The following is a 23,768-nucleotide window of genomic DNA, read 5'->3' as shown; positions in this document are numbered from 1 at the left end:
GGCCTCCGTCGGCGTGGAGGCGGGGCGGGGCCTCCGGTGGGCATGGAGACGGGGGCGGGACTTCCGGTTGCGGGCGCAGGAGCGGCCGGAAGTGACGTACAGGGGGCGGTCGTCGCCGAGGTGACCGTCGGCCGCGGCCGCTCGACGTCCGTCCTGAGGTGAGTGAGGGAACAGGGCCGCGACGCCGTCCATTTTAGTGAGAAGAAACCGACCCCGGGACGGACAGGTGGCCCCGGAATGGCCTCCCTCCGCCCGTCAAACTACCCCTCGTCCTCCCTTCAAGGCCCCACTGAGAGCCCACCTCCTCCAGGAGGCCTTCCCACACTCAGCCCCTTCCTTCCTCTCTCCCCCCCGCCATCTTCCCCACAGCACCTGTATACATGGATATACGTCACCTCCTCCAGGAGGCCTTCCCACACTCATCATCAATCGTATTTATTGAGCGCTTACTGCGTGCAGGGCACTGGACTGAGCGCCTGGAGAAGCAGCGTGGCTCAGTGGAAAGAGCCCGGGCTTTGGAGTCGGAGGTCATGGGTTCAAATCCCGGACTCCACCACGTGCTTGCTGGGTGACCTTGGGCAAGTCACTTCACTTCTCTGGGCCTCAGTTGCCTCATCTGTAAAATGGGGATGAAGACGGGGAGCCCCACGTGGGGCAAGCTGATCACCTTGTAGCCACCCCAGCGCTTAGAACAGTGCTTTGCACATAGTAAATGCTTAATAAATGCCATTATTATTATTACAAGTTGGCAACACACAGAGACAGTCCCCCCCCAACAGTGGGCTCACAGTCTAAAAGCCCCTTCACTCAGCCCCTTCCTTCCTCTCTCCCTCGTCCCCCCCATCTTACCTCCTTCCCTTCCCCACAGCACCTGTAGATATGTATATACGTCTGTACATATTTATTACTCTATTTTACTTGGACATATCTATTCTATTTATTTTATTTTGTTAGTATGTTTGGTTTTGTTCTCTGTCTCCCTCTTTTAGACTGTGAGCCCACTGTTGGGTAGGGACTGTCTCTAGATGTTGCCAATTTGTACTTCCCAAGCGATTAGTACAGTGCTCTGCACATAGTAAGCGCTCAATAAATACGATTGATTGATTGTACATGTCTATTTGTGTTATTTTGTTAGTATGTTCGGTTGTATATATGTTTGTACAGATTTATTACTCTATTTTACTTGTACCTATCTATTCTATTTATTTTATTTTGTTAGTATGTTTGGTCTTGTTCTCTGTCTCCCCCTTTTAGACTATGAGCCCACTGTTGGGTAGGGATTGTCTCTATATGTTGCCAATTTGTGCTTCCCAAGCGCTTAGTACAGTGCTCTGCACATAGTAAGCGCTCAATAAATACGATTGATTGATTGATTGTACATGTCTATTCTATTTATGTTATTTTGTTAGTATGTTCGGTTTGGTTCTCTGTCTCCCCCTTTTAGACTGTGAGTTGGGTAGGGACCGTCTCTATATGTTGCCATCCCCCCCATCTTACCTCCTTCCCTTCCCCACAGCACCTGTATATATGTATATATGTTTGTACATATTTATTACTCTATTTATTTTACTTGTACATATCTATTCTATTTATTTTATTTTGTTAGTATGTTTGGGTTTGTCTCCCCCTTTTAGACTGTGAGCCCACTGTTGGGTGGGGACTGTCTCTATATGTTGCCAATTTGTCCTTCCCAAGCGCTTAGTCCAGTGCTCTGCACACAGTAAGCGCTCAATAAATACGATTGATGATGATGATCTTGTACTTCCCAAGCGCTTAGTCCAGTGCTCTGCACACAGTAAGCGCCCAATAAATGCGATTGATTGATCGCCTGTCCCGCCGTCAACCCCCGGGCCTGGAATGCCCTCCCTCTGCCCATCCGCCAAGCTAGCTCTCGTCCTCCCTTCAAGGCCCTACTGAGAGCTCACCTCCTCCAGGAGGCCTTCCCACACTCAGCCCCTTCCTTCCTCTCCCCTTCGCCCCCCTCTCCATCCCCCGCATCTCACCTCCTTCCCTTCCCCACAGCACCTGTATATATGTTTGTACAGATTTATCACTCCATTTATTTATTTATCTTGTACATATCTGTTCTATTTATTTTATTTTGTTAGTACGTTTTGTTTTGTTCTCTGTCTCCCCCTTCTAGACTGTGAGCCCGCTGTTGGGTAGGGACCATCTCTATATGTTGCCGACTTGTACTTCCCAAGCGCTTAGTACAGTGCTCTGCATACCGTAAGCGCTCAGTAAATACGATTGATTGATTTATTTATTACTCTATTTATTTAACTTGTGCATATCTATTCTATTTATTTTATTTTGTTAGTGTGTTCGGTTTGGTTCCCTGTCTCCGCCTTTTAGACTGTGAGTTGGGTAGGGACCGTCTCTATATGTTGCCATCTTGTACTTCCCAAGCGCTTAGTCCAGTGCTCTGCACACAGTAAGCGCTCAATAAATACGATTGATTGATTGATCCCGCCGCTAGGACGCCCACGTGACCCCCCAGGGCCGGGCTGACCACGTGACCCCTCCCCCTGCCTGGCTGGCCACGTGGCCCCAAAAAAGTCGGGCCGTCCACGTGACCCCCGAGGACGGGCCGCCCACGTGACCCCAAGGTCGGGTCAATCAATCATTCGTATTTATTGAGCGCTTCCTGTGTGCAGAGCACTGTACTAAGCGCTTGGGAACTACAAGTTGGCAACATACAGAGACGGTCCCTACCCAACAGTGGGCTCACAGTCTAAAAGGGGGAGACAGAGAACAGAACCAAACATATTAACAAAATCAATCAATCAGTCGTATTTATTGAGCGCTTACTGTGTGCAGAGCACCGTACTAAGCGTTTGGGAAGTACAAGTTGGCAACACATAGAGACAGTCCCTTCCCAACAGCAGGCTCACAGTCTAGAAGGGCGAGACAGAGAACAAAACCAAACATATTAACAAAATAAAGTAAATAGAATAGATACGTACAAGTAAAATAGAGTAATAAAGATGTACAAACATATATACATATACACAGGTGCTGTGGGGAAGGGAAGGAGGTAAGACGGGGGGGATGAAGGGGGGAGAGGAAGGAAGGGGCTCATTCTGGGAAGGCCTCCTGGAGGAGGTGAGCTCTCAGTAGGGCCTTGAAGGGAGGAAGAGAGCTAGCTTGGCGGATGGGCAGAGGGAGGGCATTCCAGGCCCGATACGATACGACCAATCAATCGTATTGATTGAGCGTATTTATTGAGCGCTTACTGTGTGCAGAGCACTGGACTAAGCGCTTGGGAAGTACAAGCTGGCAACATATAGAGATGGTCCCAACCCAACAGTGGGCTCACAGACTAGAAGGGGGAAACAGAACAAAACCGAACATATTAACAAAATTAAATAGAATAGATATGTACAAGGAAAATAGAGTAATAAATATGTACAAGCCGCCCACGTGACCCCCAAGGCCAGGTAGTAACACCTTAACGACGATAATAACAGATAATAACAGCAGCGACAGGGTCAATACCTCTGTCCAATAACAATGGGAACGGTGATGCTAATGGTAATACTGACCATAATGACAATAGCAACAGTGATGACAGGAACAATACCTTTGTCATTCACAAATGGTAACCTTAACAATAATGATAGTATTAGCGTCGATGATTATGAATGACAGGGATCTGGAGGGGGGGTAACAGGATCCCCCTCCCCTCTCCCCCCTTTCCCCCCTTCCCTTCCCCCCTTCCCCTCCTCCCCTCCTCCTCTCCCCCATCATTATTATTATTATTATTATTGTTATTAACAAGGCTCTCGGTGGCTATTCTGAGCCAGTGGAGAGGAGGCCTCCCTTGGCTTTCAGGGGGGAGAGAGGGTCCTTATCGAGAGTCGATGTTTATATTTAGAGCCAAGACGCAGTACAGACTTTTTCCCAGAGGGTCTCCTGCCTGTCCCTGCCTCCAGCTGCTCCTGCTACCAGCTGAACCCTCCCCACTTCCCTACCTCGAAGCTGGGATTGGAGGCAGAACAGCCTCTCCTGGCCCCTTCTAAAGGAGTCCGCCCAGCAGACACTTAATAATAATTATTAGTGTGGAATTCGTTAAGCGCTTACTGTGTTCCAAGAACCATACTACGCGCCGGGGTGGATACGAGCAAACCAGGCTGGACACTGTCCCTGTCCCCCCTGGTGCTCACAGTTTCCGTCCCCATTTGACAGATGAGGGAACTGAGGTCCAGAGAAGTAAAGTGATTTGCACAAGGTCACACAGCAGGCAAGTGGCGGAGCTGGGATTAGAACCCAAGACCTTGTGAGTCCCAGGCCTGTGCTTTATTCGCTACGCTGCACATTTATGCTCATAGTCCCTTCTTGACATTCAGGGGGTACGTCCAGTTGGGGAGAGTTGGTTGGGGGGGCCTGTCACAGATGATAATAATAATAATAATAATAATAATGGTGCAAAGCACTATTCTAAGCACTGGACATCCAATGGGCATCAGGGACTGTCTGAACTAATTATCTTCTGTTAATCCCAGTGCTTAGCAAATAGTAAGTGTTTAATAAATGCCCTTATAATTATTCCCCCCAGGGATTTACCAGAGGAGAGCCTGGCAGATAATAATAATAATAATAATAATAATAATAATAATAATAATAATAATAATAATAATAATAATAATAATAATGGTGCAAAGCACTGTTCTAAGTGTTGGACATCCCGTGGGCATCAGGGACTGTCTGAACTAATTATCTTTTGTTGATCCCGGTGCTTAGCACATAGTAAGTGTTTAATAAATGCCCTTATCATTATTTCCCCCCAGGGATTTACCAGAGGAGAGCCTGGCAGATAATAATAACAACAATAATAATAATAATAATGGTGCAAAGCACTGTTCTAAGCGCTGGACATCCAGTGGGCGTCAGGGACTGTCTGAACTAAGTAGCTTCTGTTGATCCCGGTGCTTAGCACATAGTAAGTGTTTAATAAATGCCCTTATCATTATTCCCCCCAGGGATTTACCAGAGGAGAGCCTGGCAGATAATAATAATAATAATAATAATAATGCAAAGCACTGTTCTAAGCGCTGGACATCCAGTGGGCATCCGGGACTGTCTGAGCTAATTATCTTCTGTTGATCCCGGTGCTTAGCACATAGTAAGTGTTTAATAAATGCCCTTATCATTATTCCCCCCAGAGATTTACCAGAGGAGAGCCTGGCAGATAATAATAATAATAATAATGATGGTGCAAAGCACTGTTCTAAGCGCTGGACACCCAGTGGGCATCAGGGACTGTCTGAACTAATCATCTTCTGTTGATCCCGGTGCTTAGCACATAGTAAGTGTTTAATAAATGCCCTTATCATTATTCCCCCCAGGGATTTACCAGAGGAGAGCCTGGCAGATAATAATAATAATAATAATAATAATAATAATAATAATAATGATGGTGCAAAGCACTGTTCTAAGCGCTGGACATCCAGTGGGCATCAGGGACTGTCTGAACTAATTACCTTCTGTTGATCCCGGTGCTTAGCACATAGTAAGTGTTTAATAAATGCCCTTATCATTATTCCCCCCAGGGATTTACCAGAGGAGAGCCTGGCAGATAATAATAATAATAATGATGGTGCAAAGCACTGTTCTAAGTGCTGGACAACCAGTGGGCGTCAGGGACTGTCTGAACTAATTATCTTCTGTTGATCCCGGTGCTTAGCACATAGTAAGTGTTTAATAAATGCCCTTATCATTATTCCCCCCAGGGATTTACCAGAGGAGAGCCTGGCAGATAATAATAATAATAATGATGGTGCAAAGCACTGTTCTAAGTGCTGGACAACCAGTGGGCGTCAGGGACTGTCTGAACTAATTATCTTCTGTTGATCCCGGTGCTTAGCACATAGTAAGTGTTTAATAAATGCCCTTATCATTATTCCCCCCGGGGATTTACCAGAGGAGAGCTTGGCAGATAATAATAATAATAATAATGATGGTGCAAAGCACTGTTCTAAGCGCTGAACATCAAGTGGGCATCAGGGACTGTCTGAACTAATTATCTTCTGTTGATCCCAGTGCTTAGCACATAGTAAGTGTTTAATAAATGCCATTATCATTATTCCCCCCAGGGATTTACCAGAGGAGAGCCTGGCAGAAAATAATAATAATAATAATAATAATGATGGTGCAAAGCACTGTTCTAAGCGCTGGGCACCCAGTGGGCGTCAGGGACTGTCTGAACTAATTATCTTCTGTTGATCCCGGTGCTTAGCACATAGTAAGTATTTAATAAATGCCCTTATCATTATTCCCCCCAGGGATTTACCAGAGGAGAGCCTGGGCTCTGAGTTTGTGGACTGGAGCTCTAGAAGGGCAATAACTCACCTCTCTGCTCCATCTAGACTGTGAGCCCGCTGTTGGGTAGGGAGCGTCTCTAGATGTTGCCAACTTGGGCTTCCCAAGCGCTTAGTCCAGTGCCCTGCACACAGTAAGCGCTCAATAAATACGATTGAATTGAATGAATGAGCTTCTCTGTATGAAAAGCGCCCGAACAAATGAAGCCATCTTGGACTGAAGGGGAAAGGAGAGTAATCAGTTTGGCGTGTGGGCAGGAAATGTGTCTCCCAATTATTTTATATTGTACTCCTCCAGGTGCTTAGTACAGTGCTCTGCACACAGTAAATGCTCAGTAAATACAATTGGGTTTTTGCTGGTTTTAAATGGTATTTATTAAGTGCTTTCTATGCGCCAGGCACTGTACTAACCGCTGGATTACGTACAAGCTAATCAGGCTAGGCACAATCCACGTCCCCTGGTGGGGGGGCTCCCAGTCTTAATCCCCATTTTACAGATGAGAAGATTGAGGCGAAGAAAAGTGAGGGTACTTGCCCAACGTCCCACCGCAGAAAGGTGGTGGAGCTAGGATTAGAAACCAGGTTCTCTCTGACACCCAAGCCCAAGTTTTCTCCCTAAGAATGGAGAGTCTGTGTTTCGATACAGTTCAGAAGTTTGCAGGCGCAAAGTGTGTGTGTGTGTGTAAAAAGCTTTAATCAATTCATTGTCGTATTTACTGAGCGCTTTCTGTGTTCTGTAATAATAATAATGTTGGTATTTAAGCGCTTACTATGTGCCAAGCACTGTTCTAAGCGCTGGGGTAGATACAAGGTAATCAGGTTGTCCCACGTGGGGCTGTCAGTCTTCATCCCCGTTTTGCAGATGAGGAAACTGAGGCCCAGACAAGTGAAGTGACTTGCCCAAGGTCACCCAGATGACAAGTGGCGGAGCTGGGATTAGAACCCATGACCTCTGGCTCCCCAGCCCGTGCTCTTTCCCCTGGGCCACGCTGCTTTGCTAAGCACTGTACTAAGTGCTTGGGAGAATACAGTGTAACAATAAACAGACATTCATTCATTCAATTTTATTTATTGAGCACTTACTGTGTGCAGAGCACTGTACTAAGCGCTTGGGAAGTACAAGTTGGCAACGTATAGAGACGGTCCCTACCGAACAACAGGCTCACAATCTAGAAGGGGGAGACAGACGACAAAACAAAACATGGAGACATTCCCTCCCCACAATGAGCGTACAGTCTAGAGGGGGAGGCAGACGTTAGTATAAATAAATTACAGAACACTGTACTGAGAACTTGGGAGGATACAATGTAACAATAAACACACATTCATTCATTCAATCATATTTATGATGGTCCCTACCCAACAACATGCTCACAATCTAATAGGGGGAGACAGACAACAAAACAAAACATGGAGACATTCCCTCCCCACAACAAGCGTACAGTCTAGAGGGGGAGGCAGACGTTAGTATAAATAAATTACAGAACACTGTACTGAGAACTTGGGAGAATACACTGTAACAATAAACACACATTCATTCATTCATTCAATCGTATTTATGACAGTCCCTACCCAACAACAGGCTCACAATCTAGAAGGGGGAGACAGACAACAAAACATAACATGGAGACATTCCCTCCCCACAACAAGCGTACAGTCTAGAGGGGGAGGCAGACGTTAGTATAAATTACAGAACACTGTACTGAGAACTTGGAAGAATACAATGTAACAATAAACACTCATTCATTCAATCATTTATGTCGGTCCCTACCCACCAACAGGCTCACAATCTAGAAGGGGGAGACACAACAAAACAAAACATGGAGACATTCCCTCCCCACAACAAGCGTACAGTCTAGAGGGGGAGGCAGACATTAGTATAAATAAATTACAGAACACTGTACTGAGGACTTGGGAGAGTACAGTATGAAGAGAGGTTAATCAAAGAAGGCCTCCCAAAGGTGGTGTGATTTTTAGATGGACTTTGAAGTTGGAGAAGAAGAAGTCAGGAGCAAGCGAGGTGAGAACAAGGAGCCGAGACTAGGTTGCCATGAGAGGAACAAGGCGTGTAGACTGGGGTGTTGTGGGAGAAGAGTGAGGATGAGGGGGGAGTGAATGGAGCCGATTTGACACCGGGGTTGAGGAGTTTCTTCTTGAGGCTAAGAGGAATATGGGCATGAGTGGAGTTGGAGTCAAACTGAGATGATAATAATAATAATGATGATGTTTGTTGAGCCCTTACTGTGTGCCGGGCACCGTACTAAGCCCTGGGGTGGATACAAGCCAATCGGGTAGGACACGGTCCCTGTCTCAGTCTCAATCCCCATTTGACAGATGAGGTAACTGAGGCCCGGAGAAGTGAAGCAACTTGCCCAAGGTGACACCGCAGATTAGGTGGGAGCCGGGATTAGAACCCATGACCTTCTGACTCCCGGCGTGGGCTCTTGCCATTGTGCCATCCTGCTTCTCATCACATTGCTCCCACCAGACTCTCCTGATACATAAACTAGTGCAGGAGAGAGAGAGAGTTTGTGATAGATATATATGTAGCTAGATATATATGTGTGCATGTGTATGTGGGATATATTCACTCAATCAGAGAGTTTGTGATATATATGTAGCTAGATATGTGTGTGTGTGTGTATTTGCGATATATTCATTCATTGAGAGTTTGTGGTAGATATATATGTAGCTAGATATATATGTGCGTGTGTATGTGTGATATATTCATTCAGAGAGTGTGTGATAGATATATATGTAGCTAGATATATGTGTGCATGTGTATGTGCGTTATATTCATTGTCAGAGAGATTGTGATAGATATATATGTAGCTAGATATATATGTGTGCGTGTGTATGTGGGATATATTCACTCAATCAGAGAGTTTGTGATAGATATATATGTAGCTAGATATATGTGTGCATGTGTATGTGCGATATATTCATTGTCAGAGAGATTGTGATAGATATATATGTAGCTAGATATATATGTGTGCATGTGTATGTGGGATATATTCACTCAATCAGAGAGTTTGTGATAGATATATATGTAGCTAGATATATATGTGTGTGTTTGTATGGGCGATACATTCATTGAGAGAGTCTGTGATATATATGTAGCTAGATATATGTGTGCATGTGTATGTGTGATATATTCATTCAGTCAGAGAGAGAGATTGTGATAGATATGTAGCTAGATATATATATGTGTGCGTGTGTATGTGGGATATATTCACTCGATCAGAGAGTTTGTGATAGATATATATGTGTGTGTGTGTATGTGCGATAATTCATTCAGAGTTTGATAGATATATATGTAGCTAGATATATATGTGCGTGTGTATGTGTGATATATTCATTCAGAGAGTGTGATATATATGTAGCTAGATGTATATGTGTGTATGTGTGATATATTCACTCAGAGAGAGTTTGATATATATGTAGCTAGATATATATGTGTGCGTGTGTATGTGCGATATATTCATTCATTCAGAGTTTGTGATAGATATATATGTAGCTAGATATATGTGTGCATGTGTATGTGCGATATATTCATTCATTCAGTCAGAGAGATTGTGATATATATGTAGCTAGATATATATGTGTGCATGTGTATGTGGGATATATTCACTCAGAGTTTGTGATAGATATATATGTAGCTAGATATATATGTGTGCGTGTGTATGGGCGATATATTCATTCATTCAGAGTTTGTGATATATACGTAGCTAGCTATATATGTGCGTGTGTATGTGTGATATATTTATTCAGAGAGAGAGTGTGTGATAGATATATGTAGCTAGATATATATGTGTGCATGTGTATGTGTGATATATTCACTCAGAGAGTTTGTGATATGTATGTAGCTAGATATATATGTGTGCGTGTGTATGTGCGATATATTCATTGAGAGTTTGTGATAGATATATATGTAGCTAGATATATATGTTTGTGTGATATGATCATTCATTGAGAGAGTTTGTGATAGATATATATGTGTGCGTGTGTATGTGCGATATATTCATTCATTCAGAGATTGTGATAGATATATATGTAGCTAGCTATATATGTGTGTGTGTATGTGTGATATAATCATTCAGAGTTTGTGATAGATATACATGTAGCTAGATATATGTGTGTGTATGTGCGATATATTCACTCAGAGAGTTTGTGATATATATGTAGCTAGATATATATGTGTGTGTGTGTATGTGCGATATAGTCAATCAGAGAGTTTATGATAGATATATATGTAGCTAGATATATATGTGTGTATGTGCGATATATTCATTGAGAATTTGTAATAGATATATATGTAGCTAGATATATATGTGTGTGTGTGGGATATATCCCATATCCCATATTCACTCAGAGAGAGTTTGTGATAGATATATATGTAGCTATATATATATATGTGCGTGTGTATGTGCGATATATTCACTCAGAGTTTGTGATAGATATGTATGTAGCTGGATATATATGTGCATGTGTGTATCTGATATAGTCATTCAGAGTTTGTGATAGATATGTATGTAGCTAGATATATATGTGTGCATGTGTATGTGTGATATATTCATTGTCATATTTTTTGAGCACTTACTGTGTGCAGAGCACTGTACTAAGCTCTTGGGAAGTACAAGTTGGCAACATATAGAGATGGTCCGTACCCAACAACGGGCTCAGTCTAGAAGGTGGGGCCGGACAACAAAACAAAACATGTAAACAGGTGTCAAGTCATCAGAATAAATAGAAATAAAGCTAGATGCACATCATTAACAAAATAAATAGACTAGTAAATATGTACAAGTAAAATAGAGTAATAAATCTGTCCAAACATATATAGGTGCTGTAGGGAGGGGAAGGAGGTAGGGCGGGGGGATGGGGAGGAGGAGAGGAAAAGGGGGGCTCAGTCTGGGAAGGCCTCCTGGAGGAGGCGAGCTCTCAGTAGGATATATATGTGTATATATAATATATATGTGTATATATACACATATATATCACACAGGGGCCCTGCTTTGCAGGGAATGAGCCTGTGGAAATGGGGCATCTCCTCATATTTGTAACCAGGGGTGACCCCTCTAGCTGAAATATGATTGAATGAATGAATGAATGGTCAGCAGTCAGTCGGCAGCATTTACTGAGCACCTACTATATGCAGAGCACGGTAGTAAGCGCCTGTGGGGGTATAATGGAATTAGCAGACATAATCCCGGCTCCCAAGGAATTGGCATTTGAGCAGGGGAGACAAACACTAAAGCAAATGACAGACAGAAGGAAGGCGAATATAGAAGTATATAATAATAATAATGGTACTTGTTAAGTGCTTACTGTGTGCCAACCACTGTTCTAAGCGCCAGGGCAGATCATCATCATCAATCGTATTTATTGAGCGCTTACTATGTGCAGAGCACTGTACTAAGCGCTTGGGAAGTACAAATTGGCAACATATAAAGATAGTCCCTACCCAACAGTGGGCTCACAGTCCAAAAGGGGAAGACAGAGAACAAAAGTTCCTGTCCCCTGTGGGGCTCACGGTCTTCATCCCCATTTTGCAGATGAGGTAACTGAGGCCCAGAGAAGGGAAGTGATTTGCCCAGGGTCGCACAGCCGAGAAGTGATGGGATTAGAACCCAGGTCCTCCTGACTCTCGGGCCCGTGCGCCATCCACTAAGCCACGCTGCCTCTCCAGGAGCCATTTGGTGGGGAGACTGTGAGCCCGTTATTGGTTAGGGACTGTCTCTATATGTTGCCAACTTGTACTTCCTAGGCGCTTAGTACAGTGCTCTGCACACAGTAAGCGCTCAATAAATACGATTGATGATGATGATGATTTGGTGGGGAGATTGTGAGCCCGTTATTGGTTAGGGACCGTCTCTATATGTTGCCACCTTGTACTTCCCAAGCACTTAGTACAGTGCTCTGCACACAGTAAGAGCTCAACACATACGATTGAATGAATGAGGGAGCTGAATGGAAGGCATCGGACGGGAGTTTCTGCTTGATTCAGGGAGGAATTGGAGTTTTTTGAGGAGCGGGGAGCTGGGCGCAGAGCGATGTTGTAGAAGAGGCAGTCGAGTGAAATTCAGACCAAGGGGGAAGAGCCCGGAGGCAGGGAGATCAGGGAGGAGGCCGCGGCAGTCGCCAAGCCGGGCTCCGACGGTGACATCTGGGAATGTGTGTAGCCGGTGACGGGAAAAAGGAAAAAAGGGACAGACCCTGGAAATCCTTCGGGGGCCACTAAGCATTCGGGTCTTCACGCTCGGGGCTGCGTCTCTTTCTTCCTGGCTTCCCCTTCCCGAGAATTTATCATCGTCATCATCATCATCAATCGTATTTATTGAGCGCTTACTATGTGCAGAGCACTGTACTAAGCGCTTGGGAAGTACAAATCGGCAACATATAGAGACGGTCCCTACCCAACAGTGGGCTCACAGTCTAAAAGGGGGAGACAGAGAAGAAAACCAAACATACTAACAAAATAAAATGAATAGATATGTACAAATAAAATAAATAGAGTAAAAAATATGTACAAGTGAAAAATATGTACAAAGTAAAAAATATGTACAATTTATTATAGTATCTGTCTCCTCCACTCCTTGGTAAGCGAGGGCAGGGATTGTTGGACTCTCCCAAGTGCTTAGTACAGTTCCCTGCACATAATAAGGGCAGACCGAACTTGGTGAAGTCCAGGCAGTGACAATAATAATAATGATGGTATTTGTTAAGCACTTACTATGTGCAAAGCACTAGAGAAGCAGCGTGGCTCAGTGGAAGGAGCACGGGCTTTGGAGTCAGAGGTCATGGGTTCAAATCCTGGCTCTGCCAGTTGTCACCTGTGTGACTTCGGGCAAGTCACTTCACTTCTCTGGGCCTCAGTTCCCTCATCTGGAAAATGGGGATGAAGACTGCGAGCCCCACGTGGGACAACCTGATCACCTTGTATCCCCCCAGCGCTTAGAACAGTGCTTTGCACATAGTAAGTGCTTAACAAATACCATCATTATTGTTATTATTATTATCATCACTGTTCTAAGCGCTGCGGGGGGATACAAGGTGATCAGATTGTCCCATGGGGGGGCTCACAGTCTTAACCCCCATTTTGCAGATGAGGGAACTGAGGCACAGAGAAGTTAAGTGACTTGCCCAAGGTCAAGCGCCCGGGCTTTGGAGTCAGAGGTCATGGGTTCAGATCCCGGCTCCACCACTTGTCAGCTGGGTGACTTGGGGCAAGTCACTTCACTTCTCTGGGCCTCAGTTCCCTCATCTGGAAAATGGGGATGAAGACTGTGAGCCCCCCATGGGACAACCTGATCACCTTGTAACCTCCCCAGTGCTCAGAACAGTGCTTTACACATAGTAAGCGCTTAATAAAGGCCATTAGTATTATTATGTTGTCGACTTGTACTTCCCAAGCGCTTAGTACAGTGCTCTGCACACAGTAAGTGCTCAATAAATACGATTGAATGAATGAATTTATTGAGCGCTTGCTGTGTGCAGAGAACCGTACTTGGTATAATAGGCGCATTCCCTTCCCACAACATTTACAGTCTAGAGGGCGAGACAGACATGCCTATAAATGAATTACAAATGTGGACAGAAGGGCTGTAGGACGGCAAGGGGGATGAATAAAATATGTTTTGTTTTGTCATCTGTCTCCCCCTTCTAGACTGTGAGCCCGCTGTTGGGTAGGGACCGTCTCTATATACTTCCCAAGCGTTTAGTACAGTGCTCTGCACACAGTAAGCGCTCAATAAATACGATTGAATGAATGAGTGAATAAAAGGGGCAAGGAAGGGTGACGCAGAAGGGCATTGTAGTACCAACATACATTCCTGTAAGTGCAGAAAATTCTACCGGCCAAGAGCCGCGACGGTTCCTAGGAGCAAGACCGTAGGTCAGGAACTCAGGAGACCCAGGCTCCAGTCCCTGCTCTTTCATTAGTCTGCTGTGTGACCTCAGGCAAGCCACTTAACCTCTCTGGGCCTCGGTTTCCTCATCCGTCAAAGGGGGAAAGGATACCTGGTCCCCCGTCCCTCTTAGGATGTGAGCTCTCCGTGGGACTGTGTGATCTATTTTGTATCCACCCCGTGCTTAGCGTAGAATAAAGGCTTAATAAATGGTCATGATTATTAATATTGTTAACTGACCCCCCCCGTGTGCCCCGTGGCTGCAGGAGCCTTGGGGGGATCGTGGGTGGTTGCTTTCCTCATCTCCTTCCTGCGGGATTGTCTATGTTAAATGACCGATAATGATGATGGAGCTTTATAATCGTTACGGGGGAACGTGGGTGGTTGCCTTCCTCATCTCCTTCCTGCGGGATTGTCTGTGTTAAGTGACCGATAGTGATGGTGGAGCTTTATAATCAATAGTACTTATTAAGTGCTTACTGTGTGCGGAGCACTGTACTGAGCGCTTGGGAGAGCACGATACAACAGAATCGGCTGGCAGGTTCCCTGCCCATGGTGAGCTTACAGCGTAGAGGAACGCGCTCCCCGATGAGGGCCGTGGGGTGAGCATCGAGCCTGAAATCTGGAGTCCGGGGCTTCTGTACCGCCCCAGTTCTCACCGACGCCGCTGTTTTTCTCTCCCTGGGCAGGAGCAGAGGCGCCTCGGAGCCCAGCATGTCCAGCGAGGTGGTGGAAGACGAGGCCCAGTTCTACACGAAGGCGGAGAAGTACTGGAAGGACGTCCCGCCCACGGTGGACGGCATGCTCGGAGGGTACGGCCACATCTCCAGCATCGACATCAACAGCTCCAAGAAGTTCCTCCAGCGGTTCCTGAGGGTAGGTGGGGATCCGGGGGTCTCCGGGGGGCCGGGCTCCGCTGTGCCCCCTGCTCGCCGCTTCCCCCACACCGGAGCCTTCTGCTGGCTTAGATGGCCCCGAAGAAATGCCCCCTGTGAGCACAGTGTAGGAGGCGGCCTTTTACAGGGTGGGAAGACCCTGGGGCAGAGCGAGGAGTCATACCCATTTGCACAATACGCCAGGTGTACCCGCAGATAAGACCCTGGCACAGATTCATTCATTCAAGCAGTGTGATGTCAATAATAATAATAATAATAATAATGATGGCATTTATTAAGCGCTTACTATGTGCACTGTTCTAAGCGCTGGGGAGGTTACAAGGTGATCAGGTTGTCCCTTGCGGGGCTCACAGTCTTAATCCCCGTTTTACAGATGAGATCACTGAGGCCCAGTGAAGTGACTTGCCCAAAGTCACCCAGCTGACAAGCGGCGGAGCTGGGATTTGGACCCACGTCCTCTGACTCCAAAGCCTGGGCTCTTTCCAGTGAGCCACGCTGCTTCTCAGTAGAGCTCATGCCTGAGAGTCAGAAGGTCATGGGTTCTAATCCCTGTTCCACCCCTTGTCTGCTGGGTGGCTTTGGGCAAGTCACTTCTCTTTGCGTCAGTTCCCTCATCTGTAAAATGGGGGTTGAGACTTGTGAGCCCCACAAGTCTCCTGGGACTCCTGGGACAGGAACTGTGTCCAACCCGATTTGCTTGAATCCACCCCAGTGCTTAGTGCAGTGCATGGCACATAGTAAGTGCTCAATAATAATAATAATGGCATTTATTAAGTGCTTACTATGGGCAAAGCACTGTTCTAAGCGCTGGGGAGGTTACAAGGTGATCAGGTTGTCCCTCGGGGGGCTCACAGTCTTCAGCTTCATTTTACAGATGAAGTAACTGAGACAAATGCTGTAATCAATTAATTCAATCGTATATATTGAGCACTTACTGTGTGCCAGGCACTGTACTGAAGGCTTGGAGTACAGTGCAACCACAGACAGACACGTTCCCCGCCTACAGTGAGCTCACAGTCTAGAGGGGGATTTATCTCGTGGAACAACTGCGAGGGAAGCTATTCCCGACTTCCAGTGCCCCAGCCCAGGATCCGACTCTTAACGGGAACCCGTGGGGCGGCCGCCAGGGTCTCCGGAGCCGATCCCAGCCCCGTCTACTTTTCAGGAAGGCCCGAACCGAACGGGAACCACCCGCGCTTTGGACTGCGGCGCCGGGATCGGGCGGATCACCAAGAGGCTGCTCTTACCCCTGTTCAAAGTGGTGGACATGGTGGACGTGACGGAGGACTTTCTGACTAAGGCCAAGACCTATTTGGGAGAGGAGGGCAAGCGGGTAAGGAACTATTTCTGCTGTGGCCTGCAGGACTTCAGCCCCGAGCCTAACTCGTACGATGTCATCTGGATCCAGTGGGTGATAGGTGAGGTCCCTGCTCCTGTTTCCCCCCTTGGTTTCCCTCCTCCCCCCGGCCGCCCAGGCAGCCTTTCCGTCACTCAGCCGACGGTATTTATGGAGCGCTCACTGTGCGCCGAGCGCTGTATTAAGCACGTGGGAGGGTACACCGTAACAGAGTCTTCCTCTGGCGCTAGAAGCCAAAGCCGCCCCCTGACTTCCGTGGTCCCTGCTGCTTTCTGAGGCAGGTGGGGTTTGGGAAATGACGGTTTCCGCCCGTCCTTTGCCCAGCAGGGAATCTGCCCTGGAAGTCACTTGTTTGCGATCGCCTTCAGGGCCCACTTTTGGCCTAGTCAGGTTCTCACCCAATTCAGCGGTTACTCCCTGGGATGGAAGACAGCGGCGGGGAACCCCGCGGTTGTGTCCCTCCTTAGCGTGACCCGAAGGAGACCGCCTGTAGCCGTCGTGGAAGCTGGGCCGCCCTCCCCGCGTCTTTCCCCCGCCCAGGGACCCAAAGGGGCCGAAGACGGAGGAACTTGCCCTTAGTGGAACCTTTCTCACCCTCCTCCAGGCCACCTGACGGACGAGCACCTGGCCGACTTCCTGCGGCGCTGCAAGCTGGGCCTGAGGCCCAACGGCATCATCGTCATCAAAGACAACATGGCCCAGGAGGGCGTGATCATGGACGACGTGGACAGCAGCGTGTGCCGGGACCTCGAGGTGGTGCGCAGGATCGTCCGCCTCGCGGGCCTCAACCTCCTGGCCGAGGAGCGGCAGGAGAACTTCCCCGACGAGATCTACCACGTCTACAGCTTCGCCTTGAGATGAGGCCCGGCCCGGAGGGAAAGGACCTCACGGACCGGCTAGGTACAGCGGGGCCGGGCTGGGTGGGTGGGCATCACTCCGTGGTGGCCGTCTGCCCGCTCTGCTGAGGCGCACGGGCGGTTGCCAAAGGTTACAAGGCCGCCCTCCTCTTGCTGCCCGGGTGGCGGAGAGCTGAACCGGCTCTGCAGATTGCTTGGTTCTCTCCCGGGTTTAAAACCAAATCACCCCGCTAGCTGCCGTGGTCCCCGAAGTGGGACTCGCACCTCACTTTTTCCCAGCTCTAGGAGCTGCGTGGCCAGAGCCGGAGGAGGCCGGAGCTCTCTGCCTCTCAAAGAAGCAGTTCGGGCCCCCAACTTGCCCTGACAGGTGCGAGGGAGGGGGCCCGCTGGCCTCGGCGGTGTGTCAGTTGCCCCGTCTCTGTGCCTTTACCGTTCTCCCCCCAGAAATAAAAAGCGAACTCGTGCGTGAGCTCTCCCACCCGTGTGCAGCCGGCGTGATGACTTGGCGCGAGTGGCGGGTGATGGGAGGCCCGGCCCCGGCCTCTTAGCGTCAGTGGGGATGAGTGGAGATGGAGCCTGGGGAGTTTTGGGTCCTGTAGAAGGTACGCGGTCTCAAAAAAGTCACCTAGGCTGGAAGAAAACACCTTCTTCACTCCCCACCCCTGCCCAAGTCAGAGAGGTGACAGCCCCGTTTTAACTTAGCAAAGACCTGGTTTAATTGCTCCAACTTATTCAGAACACCAATGCTTTACACACGTGATTAAAACGTTCATTCACTCAGCCTTACTTTTAAATCAGCCGGGGGAGGCAGAGGATCCGTCATGATTGCTTTTCCAACCGTCTTCTACATTGCACACCCCTCTCTCCCGGTGTGGGAGGGAATTTCCAGAAAGCCACTGGCTTAGCTGGAGGCTGTCTAAAAAGTGCGCTGGCTTACCACGCCACCCTGCGAGAAAGGACCGCTTTCCTGGGGCTTTTGGGGGGTGACAGACAGCTAGAGAAACCAAGAAACAGTGAGACCTCCACCACACCCTCAGCTAAATGCTGGCAGAACAGCTTTTCTTTGTGTTAGAATAGATGCAAACTGATTCCCACACCATAGAGAATGGGGAGGTGGTGGCATTCTCCCCCCCGGCCCCCACGTCGTATTTTTACGCACGGTCCGAACCCCCGGCTGTCCCGCACCTGCAGACGGAGGTGAACGGAGTCGGTTTACCTGCCCCTTCCCAGGAGGGTTCGGTCCGGTGGCACACAGACAGACTGGCACTCGGGGCACTCGTCTCCAGGCGGGCACGGCCGCGCCCCAAGTTCTCACCCCGCCGGAAACCCGGAGGAGGGGCTCGCCTGGGCCGAATCAGATGTCTTGGTCGCCGGGGCCACCGTGCTCGATGAGGAGGTACCACTTTAGCCGGTCGGGGAGGGGCAAGGCCTTGACCTTGGCGTCCACGGGCCACGGCCGGAGCCGCTGGCGGATGAACACGCGGCAGAGGTGCTTCAGGGACTGGGGGCAGAACTCCAGCTGCTTCAGGGAGCGGTGCAGGGCCTTGATCCTCTCCGAATGGCGGCCGGCGGGGCTGACCTCAAAGCCGGGGGGCAGCCTGACCCTCTGCGAGCTGGCCACCATGAGCTCCAGCACGGTCTCCGCTCTCTGCAGGAGGTCCGAGGGGCCGCCGTCCTCGGGGCCGGAGCGGGGGTGAGAGCAGAGTCTGTCGAAGACGACGTGGAAGCCGGACCAGCAGGACGGGCCGTGGAGGGAGCAGTCGTAGGAGGCTCCGGACTCCAGCAGGAAGCGCAGGAGCGCGAAGTGCAGCTTGAAGCCCTTGAGGCAGATGTGGGTGAGGGACTCGTGGGACGGACACTCGCTGGGGTCCGCCCCGTGGGCCAGGAGCAGCTGGGTGACCCGGAAGCAGAACCGGTTGATCATTCGGGCCTCTTCTTTGTCGCCTCCCACCGTCTCGCCCAGCAGGAAGATGATGCAGGTGAAGACCGTGTCACCATCTTTCGTGGCGGCCTTGACGTCTGCACCTGGCACAGGAAAAGGGAGGCAGCTTATCCGTCGAGGAACATCCCACTGACTTCGGTCAGGGGCCGAAAGAGAACCTCAGCCGGTTGGGTGGACCACCTCACCCCCCTCACCTCCTTCCAGAAGGAGCCGGATGTTCTCCGTGTTGTGGATCTGGACCCCGTCGCTACTGGCCAGCGCGTGCAGGAGGGCGGTCTTTCCTACAGAGGCAAGCAGAGGATGAATACCTAGACGACTCCTCCCGATCCTGGCAGGCTGGGCAGGGGGGTGGGCTCAGGGTGCCTTCTGAATTCCCGGCTCACTGTCCACCCAGCCCCGGGGGGCTCGTGTCGCCTTATCTGAGCAAAGCCAGGGCTCCGGGGGTTCGCCATCAGAGCCTGGTGGAGGCAAGGTAAGCCGAGGACAAAAAGCGGGGAGTAGGGGTGGGAAGCTGGACGACGGGTGCCGGCCAAAACCTGGACGTTCCCAATCCGTCTCCAAATGGCTCTTGGAATGGGGGACACGGACTGATGAGGAAGCGGACACCCGGGGCCGGGAGGAGCCACTGACCGTGCTTGTCGGCGGCGTTGACGTCAGCCCCCAGCTCCAGCAGGCGCCGCAGGCAGGGCAGCCTCTCGGGTTCCTCGCTGGCCAGGTCCAGGGGGCTGCTTTCGTGGATCTGAGGGGAGACAATGCCGAACGGCTTTCCGAGAGCCACCCGCAGCCCCGGACTAACGGGCTGACGCACTGGGTGTGTGGCAACGGGCCAGACAAGTTTGGGCCCAATGGCCACTGAGGACGGCCGCCCTCCAGTACCTCCTGGTCCTGGTTTCCCCGCAAGGAAACAGTGTTGAGGGGGGGCCGATGAACTGGGCCATCGTCCTCTTTGGAGCTGCTACCAATCGGAGGTTCATCAGCCCCCCAACTCGAGTGCCCGTGTGGAACGCCCACCCGTACCCGAGCTTGCTAATCTACTGGGCTGCAAACCCACAGGGTATGGGGCCCGCAGGCTAAACCCGGCACGGGGGTCTGCGGTGGCCGGGAGGCGGGGTCAGACGAGCCACCGGAGGCCGAGGTGGGCCGCGGTCTGAAGCGGGGCGCCCGCTCACCCGGTCTCTGCGGTTGATGTCGGCCCCGTGGTGAACCAGCAGCTCCACCAAGTCGGGCTGGTTGCGGAGGACGGCGATGTGCAGGGCGGTGTAATATGTCACCGGGTCTGAGGGCATGGAAACAACAGGGATCAGAGACGGCCCAGAGGACCCCCAGGCGGGGCCTGCTCCCTCATCTGCTCCTGGGTGCCATACCCACCACAAAGCTCTACCACAACAGGCCTCCGGCCCCCGGCTGAGCAGGGCAGACTCCTCCGGCTACCAGGATGGGTCAAGCAACTGGTCAACCGCAGCTGGGGAAGAAAACCCCTCCAGGTCCCTTGTACCCTCAGGCTCCGTGACTCCTAACGGGGACCTGGCTCCAAGCGGGTGTTTCTCGGCCCAACCCCGAACCCGAGAGCCTGGGCCTCGGCTCCGGCTTCTCCCAGAGTAGTGGGAAGGGCAGCTCCGAGCCCCAGACACCTGAAGACCTGCCTGGGACTGGGGTGGGGGGGGTCAGCATCCACATTCTGTCAAATACAGGGGAGCTGCCAGTCTCCAGCTGCGTAAGCAGCCCTACCCAGAGATCTGTCACCTCCGCCCACCCCCTGACTTCTTCCCTCACCTCATCCCAGCCTAGAAAAGCCAGGCTCTGCTGACTCTTCCACGCTCCTGCCTGGGATTTATCCCCAAAGCGGTTTATCTGCTCTCTCATCCATCCAGCACTGACAGATAAACTGCCAGAGAGAAGCAGCAAGGAATGATCTTCCCTGAGCCCTGGGCTCGGTGCCAACCGCCACATTCTCATTAACGTTAATGGGCGAGGCGACACAGCCGGGAGGGAGCCGCTCCATCCGTCCGGCTTGTGGCGGGACCTGGGGGGCCAGAAGGACGGCCCCAACGGGGAAATCCGTCCAGGCCCTGGGCAGAGCGGGTAAGCGGGGGCTTACCTTCGAAGTTGAGATTGGCCCCGTTGCGCAGGAGGTGGTCGGCGGCGTGGGCCAGCCCGAGCTCGGCCATCTTCAGCAGGGCGTAGCTCACCCCTTCTTGGTAGAAGGGGGATCGGGCCTCTCGCTCCAGCAGCTCGGTGAGCAGCGGGACCCGGCTGACGTCCTCGGCCGGGTAACGCGGGCTGGGGGACAGAAGGGGACGGATAGCGGGGTACCGGTGATGATCTGGAGCCAGGGCGGGCTGGGCTGGGCCCCTGGGTGCTTCCCCCAACCACTGATTAAATGCACAATGGTTAGATGGTTTTACCTACGTCTCCCCACTCACCATAAATAATAATGGCATTTGGCATGGCATGGTACATGATACATGGTACATGATACATGGTAAATACAATTGAATGAATGAATGAAAAGCTCCTTAAGGGCAGGGTCCCTGGCTAGATTATAAGATCTAGTACAGCTATAAACTATAGTACCATGCTGTGCACACAGTAAGCGCTCAATAAATACAATTGAATGAATGAATGAAAAGCTCCTTTAAGGGCAGGGAACATGATTTCTAACCATTGTATTTCCCCAAATGCTCTTATTGTATTCCCCCAAATACTTCACATACAATAGTGAATACTTCACAGCCTCCTAGACTGTGAGCCCGCTGTTGGGTAGGGACCGTCTCTATATGTTGCCAACTTGTACTTCCCAAGCACCTAGTACAGCAAGCGCTCAATAAATACGATTGAATGAATACGATACGCATTCAGTAACCACCACTGGTTGATTAAATGCTCTAATGTGGTTTACCACTATTACAATTTCGGTTCCTTCCTGTAGTGCCTGAGTTCTCCTATAAAAGAGGCAAAAATGTTATTTTGGTTCCACCTTTCGGAGGCTTACCAAGACGAGGCCTGGGGCCGTTGATAGGCCCCGGGATTTTTGCTTACAAAATTTCCGGGCCTTTCCTGTGCCTCTGGCAGCTCAGTCAGGATATTCTACTGCAATCTCAGAGTCAAGTATTTTTGCTTACAAAATTTCCAGGCCTTTCATGTGCCTCTGGCAGCTCAGTCAGGATATTCTACTGCAATCTCAGAGTCGCAAGCGTCCCCCCAGGCTGGTGCTTCAGAGGAACACCTCTATAGCAACAACATGATCTAGTGGCCCTTAACACAGGGCCCTGGGAGTCACAGGACCTGGATTCTAATCCTGGCTCCATCACTTGTCTGCTGTGTGGCCTTGGGCAAGTCACTTCACTTCTCTGGGCCTCAGTTATCCCAGCTGCACGATGGGGATTAAGACTGTGAGCCCCCCCCGGGACACAAACAGTGCCCAACCTGATTATCTTGTATCAGCCCCAGGGCTTTGTACAGTGTCTGGCCCGGAGGAAGAACTTCACAAATACCAGTTAAAAAAATAAGAAAGGGCACAGAATGTCAGAGGGGCCCCGCTCCAATCCTGCCATCCACATTCCCTAGAGTCCACGCTCCAGCCACTGATTCTTTTCCAGAGGCTCCAGGATGCTCCCAAGCAGCCCAGGGGGTCAGCATGCTTGAAAACTTAAGACCCCATGCACCTGCAACTGGTTTTAATAATCAATAAATTGTATCTATTGAGCACTTACTGGGTACCTAGCCCTCTGCTTAGTCATTTATTCAGTCGTTTTTATTAGAGCATTTACTGTGTGCAGAGCAGTGTACTAAGCGCTTGGGAAGTCCAAGCTGGCAACACATAGAGACGGTCCCTACCCAACAGCGGGCTCACAGCCTAGAAGGGGGAGACAGAACAAAACATATTAACCAAATAAAATAAATATGTATAAATAAAATAAATGAATAAATAGCTAGCAATTGGTTGAGCCGGGACATGAACCCATGACCTCATACTCCAAAGCCCAGGCTCTTCCCACTTCTAGTAAATTTTATTTTATTTGTACATATTTATTCTATTTATTTTATTTGGTTAACATGTTTTGTTCTCCATCTCCCCCTTCTAGACTGTGAGCCCACTGTTGGGTAGGGACTGTCTCTATATGTTGCCAAATTGTACCCCCCAAGCGCTTAGTACAGTGCTCTGCACACAGTAAGCGCTCAATAAATAATGATTATACAACAGAGTTGGTAGCCATGTCCCCTGCCCACAAGGAGCTTACAATTTAGAGGGGGACGTAGACAGTGTAAATATATCACAGATAAATAAATTCTCCATCCCCTACTTTGAAAGCCCCAGGTTCTGAGGCAGGGGTTGTCCAGAGTCTCGTGAGTGCCTGGGAATATTTTAAAGTACTCCAAAGGTGCAACTATTACAGCAGGCAATGGAGCTCAGCAAGAAGCAGCAGCAGGGAATGAAACACATGCCTCCCTCCTGAATACAAGTGGAAATGAGGGGTGGGGGGGAAGG

At 49.6% G+C, this 23,768-nt stretch overlaps 2 protein-coding genes across 7 annotated transcripts in view; one reads left to right on the top strand and one right to left on the bottom strand.

Annotated features, from left to right (window-relative positions):
• The first annotated feature begins 87 nt into the window (after positions 1-87).
• NTMT1 (N-terminal Xaa-Pro-Lys N-methyltransferase 1) lies at positions 88-19,076 on the top strand. 6 transcript variants are annotated; one of them, XM_038744751.1, is made up of 5 exons: positions 88-158; positions 14,917-15,103; positions 16,289-16,541; positions 17,085-17,380; positions 18,992-19,076. In XM_038744751.1, exons 2-4 carry the CDS (start codon positions 14,942-14,944, stop codon positions 17,339-17,341), a joined length of 672 nt encoding a protein of 223 aa, XP_038600679.1. In that variant the 5' UTR covers positions 88-158; positions 14,917-14,941; the 3' UTR covers positions 17,342-17,380; positions 18,992-19,076. The 6 variants fall into 6 exon arrangements, with proteins under 6 accessions (XP_038600679.1, XP_038600678.1, XP_038600682.1 ...); XM_038744750.1 differs by lacking the exon at positions 18,992-19,076 and having other exon boundaries at positions 17,085-17,813; XM_038744754.1 differs by lacking the exons at positions 88-158; positions 18,992-19,076 and adding an exon at positions 4,262-4,279 and having other exon boundaries at positions 17,085-17,813.
• The window catches only part of ASB6 (ankyrin repeat and SOCS box containing 6), a 155,434-nt gene continuing 149,577 nt past the window's right edge, over positions 17,912-23,768 (bottom strand). The window contains exons 4-8 of the mRNA XM_038744757.1: positions 21,378-21,559; positions 20,449-20,555; positions 19,910-20,018; positions 19,474-19,560; positions 17,912-19,362 (exon numbers count right to left, since the gene is read on the bottom strand). Coding sequence (XP_038600685.1) covers positions 18,692-19,362; positions 19,474-19,560; positions 19,910-20,018; positions 20,449-20,555; positions 21,378-21,559 — 1,156 coding nt within the window. The 3' untranslated portion in view covers positions 17,912-18,691. The remainder of the gene's footprint in view (positions 19,363-19,473; positions 19,561-19,909; positions 20,019-20,448; positions 20,556-21,377; positions 21,560-23,768) is intronic.

The sequence above is a fragment of the Tachyglossus aculeatus genome, chromosome 4, assembly GCF_015852505.1.
Source record: "Tachyglossus aculeatus isolate mTacAcu1 chromosome 4, mTacAcu1.pri, whole genome shotgun sequence".
NCBI classification, from domain to species: Eukaryota; Metazoa; Chordata; class Mammalia; order Monotremata; family Tachyglossidae; genus Tachyglossus; species Tachyglossus aculeatus.
Note: the sequence above shows the minus strand (reverse complement) of the source record. Positions and strands in the feature narration are given on the sequence as shown.